The sequence below is a fragment of the Leguminivora glycinivorella genome, chromosome 14 (genome assembly GCF_023078275.1).
Source record: "Leguminivora glycinivorella isolate SPB_JAAS2020 chromosome 14, LegGlyc_1.1, whole genome shotgun sequence".
Lineage (NCBI taxonomy): Eukaryota > Metazoa > Arthropoda > Insecta > Lepidoptera > Tortricidae > Leguminivora > Leguminivora glycinivorella.
The window spans coordinates 12,006,761-12,015,254 of record NC_062984.1 but is presented as its reverse complement, the minus strand read 5'-3'; the positions used below and the strand labels follow the sequence as shown (position 1 = coordinate 12,015,254).

The following is an 8,494-nucleotide window of genomic DNA, read 5'->3' as shown; positions in this document are numbered from 1 at the left end:
TAACACTCGATTACGAATGTGTTACACTGGTTGGATGTGGCTATTACCATCCCTGAATACAGGTATGTTCAATTGTTCAAATACGTGAACGTTTTCTGTCAAGAAATTGTAATAAACAATTACGCACCAATAACCTAACGCGTAAGATGATAATGGACTTTGATCCTTATTGTGTGAAGTCCAGTAGATAAATACTAACAGGAATGTACATTTTGAAGTTGGTGTATATCATTTGGTGTGTTTCTGGTATGAAACTTATACATTATTATTACATAAATGCATGCACAACATGCATTGGTATTTATTATAATACCACTCTAGTCTTAGAGTGGCTGTGCTGGTTTTGAGCTTAATTTACAGAACAGAAATGATAACTTCAACTCCATGGCATACCGGTGTTTGATGATGGTACAAATATGAATGCCTTGGGACAAAATGATGTGAAACAAAATATCTGGATGTAATAATCAACATGACTGAGATCCCGTCCCAGCCTGATGTTGGCTTACAAGGTAACAAAGTGAACTGCTTATGGATAACAAAGCAGGTACTACTCTAAGATATTATGTTTTATACATGTTTAGAAATAATAAATATAAAATGTGTACAGTGAACTCGGTGAACATTCACCTAAAATGCGCAAAGTGTGATATTTCATTAATGATGGGTTGCACATGGTTTAGTTTGTGCTGTTGGGAAATTATACAAGTGATCATAATAAAATTGTGTTACACAATAATTATTGCAAGTCAAGGAGCAAGGGTTTATGGTTTCAAGTCTAAGAATAAGTATTCTTAGTAAGTGTACAATATATGAAATTGGTATCTTGAAGATGAGACTATCTTGATGACTGTGATGTGTATTGAAGACTGATTTCAATATTGAATAATGATTATGATGTGTTCAGTAAAGTTTTAGTAACCACTGAGGTAAGGTAATGCGAATGTGAGTGTAATATTGCTGAAGGTTTACCGGAGCCATATTAGACAAGTTAGCTTCTCGCCTATCAGCGGAGGAAGTTATAGCATGATATTTAAGTCATTTAAAATTACATTTAGTAAATACTTTCAATTAAAAAAAAAAATGTATGATGTTAAAAATAAAAGTGGTTGGCACTTGATAGTACCTAATGCGGTACAGTAATGTTGCCGATGACAACAGTATTGGTGACTACCCGAGACTACAACAAAAATTCAATGGTCATTTTATTATGATCCCATTTAAGTTTAATTGATTGATGATTAATTATTCAGCTTAGTTCCTCTTAGTGAAAGGAGTGATTTTATTATTACATTGTCATTTATTGACTGGCATGAAGGAAATGTTGTACTTTGCTGAAAGTATAGTAAGTCTGTTGGTGTGATTTTGAATATTGTTACTATTTCTTACTGTTTGATTGTTTTGAGATGTGTGTCTGTGTACTCTGTGTGTGTGCTCACATTATGTTTACAGATATTACTTATGGTGTAATATTGACCTGTTTAACAAATACAAGTATAAGTTCAGCAATGGCTGTGGAATTGTGGATTCCGCAAGAGGAATCATGAGAAAACTGACCGCTACCTGTTGAACAGTTGTGGGAATGTAAACACATCTCAAATTAGTCTTAAAGCAAAAGGTATGATGAGGTGTGCCTATAAGAAGTATTTATGCAGAATATCAACAAAGTACACATGTAAAGTATGGGTATTTATTGTTATCAAAGTATTGTTTTGTGTTGTGAGCATGTCTGTGTTTAAATGTTCACAGATAGCAATTGTGGTGGAATGTTGGCCTGCAAAATGCAAAATGTGATACTAATAATTGCTGCTTGGTTCACAAGAGCAGTAGTGTGGATTTACTAAGCATTTTGTAGTCAAGTGTTTGCAACACATGTGGACAGTTTTACCAGCAGAAAATAATAGTGATGAGGGTGTATCCCTGCACAATTAATACAGTATACTGATTTACTGTTATCAAAGTACTACTTGTCTTTCTGTGTGTGTTTTTACATTATAATTAATTTGATGTAATTAGTGTTTAATTTTAGTGTATTATTCGTTTTTTGTGTGTCATGTCTCAATTATTTTGTTCTTTGTTGTTTAAGTGTATTATGGATTATTAATCTGAAATAAATGAATTATTATTATTATTATCGGAAAGGTTGGTTTTCTCAGCTCTAGGCTGGTAACTAAGCTACATTTACGGGTTATCCACCAAGTAAATGCAGCAGAGATTGTTAATTTGTTTCCTGACTATCGTTTTCTGTGTCAAGTTGCATGAATTTTCTCACAATTCGGCATGTATTTAATATAGCGGCTTTTTGTAAGGTAGTGTAAATGTATGATTTTAGGTCCAGTAATTTTAAACTATGGTGAAGGTGTTTTGGGATGACGCCTGTTGTGGATAAAACTATTGGAACTACGTACACTTTCTCCTGTCTCCATATCCTATAAACTTCGTCTTTTAGTTCTGCATATTTTGTTATTTTTTCTGTGATGGTCTTCTGTATATTGTGTGTGTTAGGGACTGAGATATCTATCAGGTAAGTAATCTTCTTTATTTTGTCTATTAACGTAATGTCTGGTCGATTATAGTGGATAGTGCGATCTGTCAGTATAGCTCGGTCGTAGTATAATTTGTGTGTTGTGTTCTCTAGAACTACCTGTGGCTTGTATTTGTAGTATGGTGTATGGTTGTTTTGAATGAGATTATGTTTGTGTGCTAGGTTTTGATGAATGATGTTTGCAATTTGATTGTGTCTGTGTGTGTAGTCTGTCTGTGTAAGTGTTGTACATGCTCCGGTTATGTGTTGTATGGTTTCCGACTGAGTGTGGCATCTACGGCATTTGTCATTTGTAACTGTTGGGTCTTTTATGATGTATTTTCGGTAGTTTTTGGTGTTTACTATTTGGTCCTGAATTGCAATAATGAAGCCTTCGGTTTCTGGGAACAAATTACCTATTTTCAGCCAAGTGTTTGATGCAGTCGTGTCTATGTGGGTTTGTTCTATGTCATGAGGATGTCGTCCGTGAAGTACCTTTTTCTTCCAGTTGTCGATCTGTTTAGTTTGTGGGTCATCATCGAGATGTCGCGTTTCAAGTGGTTGGTTTAGATTATTATTATTATTATTATTATGTTCACAGATAGTAAATGTGATAGAATATTGTTGTATATGTATATATACCTAGCTATAGCGGGTCGGTGCCGCGACCCATACTTAAGTTAATACTTCGCTTGAATAAGACTAGTGTGATATCAGCCGTCGTTCGTTTCACTCATTCCCTGTCACATACCGAACAGTGGCGACGAATCTACCCGCGTTATAAAAAAGTGAAAAGTAAAATGTCTCATTTTGGAATTTTAACAAGTTTTGATCATAATTCTGGAACGTGGCAGGTGTATAAAAATCGGTTGTCACAATGGTTTATCGCGAACGATATAACCAACGCAGCCGACGCTACAGGAGTGAAGAGGCGCGCGATATTGCTGAGCGCACTCGGTGAAGCTACCTACAAGTTAGCGGCAGATTTAGCTTTGCCTAAAGTACTACATGATTTGCCATACGAAGATATCCTCGGTATTTTGGATACACACTTTTCCCCTAAACGGTGTATTTTTGGTGAAAGGTTTATGTTTTATTCCGCCGTACAGAAAGAGGGGGAAAGTTACACAGAATGGGCTGCAAGATTACGTGGACTGACGGAACATTGCAGCTTTTCAAACCTCGAGGACGCATTAAGGGACCGTTTTATAATGGGAATGCTTCCTGGGAAGGAGAGAGAAAAGCTGTTTGCCTTAGAACCTGACAAGGTCACCTTGGCAAAAGCAGTCGAGTTGGCAGAAAGCCTGCGCAGCGCGCGCGCAGGCGCTGGCCCGGCCGCAGCGCAGGCCTCGTCGGCAGCGGCACCTGATCAGCTGTTCAAGATTGCTACAAAACCTAGTGCTAGTAGTGTTAATGCTAATGCTAAAGTGAAGTGCGCGGTATGTGGTTTTAAAAATCACACTACAGAGCAGTGTCGGTTCGCTAACTATACTTGCAGGAAGTGTAACAAAAAGGGTCATTTGAATAGGATGTGCAAAAAAATTAATTTTGTGGAAAACGAGAACGAGAGTGTCGGTGAGAACGGCGATGACGGTGAGTTGCTTAATATTCGTACTGTTCATGGGGAGCCAATGACAGAAATGATTGACGTGCACGGGGTGAGAATGAAGTTTCAATATGACTGCGGCTCAGCGGTTACTGCGATTTCTGAACAAGTTTATTTACAATACTACAAACATGTGCCGTTATCCCAACCTAAACAACGGTTACATACTTATATAGGCAATAATATTTGTTGTGTCGGTATAGCCCCGTTGATTTTTTATTTTTTGGACAAACCTCATACCTTTGACGTTAACGTTATCCGAAATGGGGGCCTCCGATTTTGGGTAGGGATTTTATGGCACATTACGGTCTGAAAATTACAAAACCGGTTAATTTTTGCGAGTCATCAGATTCGATTGTAGATTTATTACAAAAACAATATCCCGCGGTTTTCTCTGATGAACTAGGCACTTTTAATAAATACAAAATTAAACTATTTCTCAAAAGTGACTCAAAGCCAATATTTTTCAAAGCGCGTCCAATGGCTTTCGCTTTACGCCAAAAAGTTGAAAATGAATTAGAGCGATTAGTACGAGTAGGTATTTTAAAGCCGGTCGAATACTCGGAGTACGCGTCGCCGGTCGTGCCGGTCTTAAAACGCGACGGGTCTTTACGTCTTTGTGCAGATTATTCTGTCTCAATTAATAAACAGCTGTTAGTGGAACAGTACCCGCTACCCACTGCACAAGAATTGTTTACTAAGTTGCATGGCGGACAACAATTTAGTAAATTAGATTTATCACAAGCATACGCGCAGTGCGTTCTTGACGATGAATCTCAAAAACTCACTTGTATCAACACGCACAAAGGGCTATTTCTTTATACCAGATTAGTATACGGTTTAGCCAGCGCGCCGGCTATTTTCCAGCGCGTTATGGAGTGCGTGTTGGCAGGTATGGACGGGGTTCTATGTATGCTGGACGACGTGTTGGTGACGGGGAATAACAGGGAGGAGCATTTGACGAGGTTGCGGGCAGTACTTCAAAAACTGCAAGATGCCGGTCTAACCTTACAAAAAGCTAAGTGTGATTTTTTCAAGGACGAGTTAGAGTACTTAGGTTACACTATAAATAAACACGGCTTGAAAAAATCACCCAAAAAAGTTGAAGCTATTATGAATGCACCCACCCCGACAAATGTAGCGAGTTTACAGTCATTTTTAGGGTTAGTAAACTACTATCGGAATTTCGTACCCGGCGCGTCATCAATGCTTAGTCCGTTATACCAATTATTACAGAAAGGGGTTAAATGGGTTTGGAATACTGAACATAACGACGCTTTTTTGGCTATCAAAAGACATTTATCTTCAGATCAGCTATTGGCCCACTTTAACCCAAACGCGACTATAATTTTGACCACAGACGCATCCCCGTACGGCCTTGGGGCAATATTATCACTAATCGATTCTGATGGCGTCGAACGTCCCGTGTCGTATGCCTCTAGAACGTTAAACGCCGCCGAGAAACGTTATTCCCAACTACAGAAAGAAGCCACGTCGATTATTTTCGGAGTCCGGCGGTTTCATCAATATCTGTATGGCAGGGCAACTCCTTTTGTTTTGCGCACTGACCATAAACCTCTTATATCAATATTCGGTCCATACAAAGGAATTCCAGAGGTGTCAGCAAACAGATTACAGCGCTACGCTATGTTTCTAAGCGCGTATAACTATACAATAGAATACATACGTAGTGCTGATAACAGCGCTGACTACCTATCCCGCGCAACCCTGCCCGATGACGCTTGCGCCGGCGCGCCGTCGGGCCACGAAACCGGTTCAGCGGCTGAGTTTATTGACGATAGGGCTTCATACGTTAACTTTGTAGTTGATGATTCACTACCTATCACATTCGATACCTTACGTAACGAATGTAAAAGTGACGTGACCTTAAGGAAAGTGATAAAATATGTCGAAGACGGGTGGCCAAGAAAAGTATCTGATTCAGATATACAGCCCTATTTTTTTTGTAGGAACCAACTTTCACTTGAAAACGGGTGTCTAATGCGGGGTCATAAGATTGTGATACCCCTACGATTGCAGCCAAAAATATTAGCTGAACTGCATAAATCGCATTTAGGTATCGTCAAATGCAAAGCGGAAGCACGTAGTAGGTTATGGTTCCCGGGAATAGATAAGGCAATTGAAAATGTTATTGGGAGTTGCCTCATCTGTTCACAGCTCCGGCCAACACCTCCCCGTGCACCGCTGGCAGTGTGGCCCTACCCGCCGCAGGCTTTCTACAGAATACATATAGACATACTTGGGCCGGTAAATAATAAGTCTTATTTAGTAGTCGTCGATGCCTACTCGAAATGGGTAGAAGTTTATTCTTTGAACAATACAACTTCGCAGGTAGTTATAGCCAAATTATATGACTTTATGTCTAGATTCGGTCTTATGCATACCTTGGTTAGTGATAACGGTACCTGTTTCACGTCAAGTGAATTTGCGCGTTTTTGTGAAGTAAATGGTATTACGCATGTAACTTCTCCCGCATATAACGCGGCCAGTAATGGCCAGGCGGAAAGCCTAATTAAGGTTACCAAAAGAGGTATACGGGCATGTTTGCTAAGTAGTAGTGCCAAAGATATTGATCAAAATTTATTAAAATACCTATTCGATTATAGAAACTCAGTCCACACTACTACAGGCGTTCCGCCTGCCCAGCTGGTATACGGGCGGAAACTTCGTTCGCGCCTTGATTTGCTTATACCTAATGTACCTATCGCCGCCGCCGCGCCGTCGGCGTCCTCACACGACACTCTCGCTGAGGTTGTAAAGTATCAACAGTGTTTGCAGACTAAAGCATATGGTGGCACCAATAGGCAATGTTTTAAGCCGGGTGAAAAAGTCATGTTTAAAAAATATTTAAACAAAAATAAATTTACATGGAATAGAGGTGTAATAATTAAGAGACTGGGAAAAACTGTATATATTGTGCAAGAGTGTGTAACTGCATTGCAATTAAAAAAACATAAAAACCAATTGGTATCGTTTAAAGGGACAGAGGCAAACAATTATAGCGGTACGGCAGACATCGATACCTCCATTGAGTCCACATCGGGTGACGAAATTGACCTGTCTCCATCTGAGCTACGCAGCGAGGAACCCGTAGTGACACGACTAGATCCAGCGGAGCCCCCGCAGTCCCTCGCGGTGGAGGGGAGTGGAGCCACGCCGGCATCCTCTGCGACTGCGACGTCGTCGCCGGCCCGGCAATCGGTGGTCTGCGCAATGTGAAATGTGACAGTAGTAGTCACTGCTTGTTGCTGCTTGTTTCACAAGAATGGATTAAGGGTTACATTGATAACCTTGTGGTCAAGTGTTTGTAACACATGATCAATGAATGGCTAGTACAAAATAATAGCAAAAGGGGTTTATTCATGCACAATGGATATGGTATGGTGATTTAATGTTATCAAAGTTGTTGTATTAGTGTATGTTTACATTATGTTCTTTGATCATTGTGAAAGTGGAATGAAGGCCTGAACAATGCAAAATGTGACTCTAATAGTTACTGCTTGCTTCACAAGATAGAAACAGAGGATGAATTGATCATAATTATTATGGCCAAGTCTGTTTATAACACATGTTCAACTTACAAAAAAACGTATAAGAGTTTTATTCATGCAAAATGAGTATGGTATGGTGATTACTGTTATCAAAGTATTATTTGTCTCTGTGTGTGTTCTTACATTGTGTTCACAGATAGTATTTGTGATGGAAAATTGGCACATAAACTAAAGCAAGCATGGTGTTAGCTGGTGAGGCTGTTGTGTAAAGTTCATACAAGATAAAAATAAATATGCTTGTTGAAAGACTGTAAACGTATTTCAAGTGGGAAATAATGGTGAGACGGATACTTAAGGTTGTTGTTGCCCATTGCAATTTAATCAAGTGAGTGTGCAGTAGGCTGATTTTGACAAAATTATTAATCATGGTGATCTTTATACAAAAGGTTAACTAAGTGTTGGATCCTTTACTGGACCAATGGTATGATATGATTGATTTAATTATGCTGCACAAGCTGCTAAACTGCACAAGTAATAATTTGCCACTGTAGGCCGTACTGTATAATTTCTATTTCCCAATTAAATGTTGGAGTAAGTTATGTATTGTTAAGTGCTCTAACACTGTTGGTGGCTTGATTTTATGAATAACATCTGGTATGAGTACCTAAAGGAATTAATGTCCAACTGAAACTGAGTAAACATGGATAATTTGAAGTCTGAGGTTCTGGGTTTTGGAATCTTTTCAAAGCTGAGTAAAATATCAGTGTAATGGAACACGGTAGTATTATATGAAACAACATAAAGCCAATGGTGCTACATTGTGTGGAACAATTTACTGCTTTTAGTATGGTT

General features: G+C 39.0%; 1 protein-coding gene across 1 annotated transcript; it reads left to right on the top strand.

The window, feature by feature from the left end:
• Positions 1-3,248: 3,248 nt before the first annotated feature.
• LOC125233554 (uncharacterized protein K02A2.6-like) lies at positions 3,249-7,370 on the top strand. Its single transcript, XM_048139608.1, is given in 2 exon segments — positions 3,249-4,393; positions 4,396-7,370. Coding segments are annotated over 2 exon segments (4,044 nt in total). The 5' UTR covers positions 3,249-3,324.
• The last annotated feature ends 1,124 nt before the right edge of the window (positions 7,371-8,494 follow it).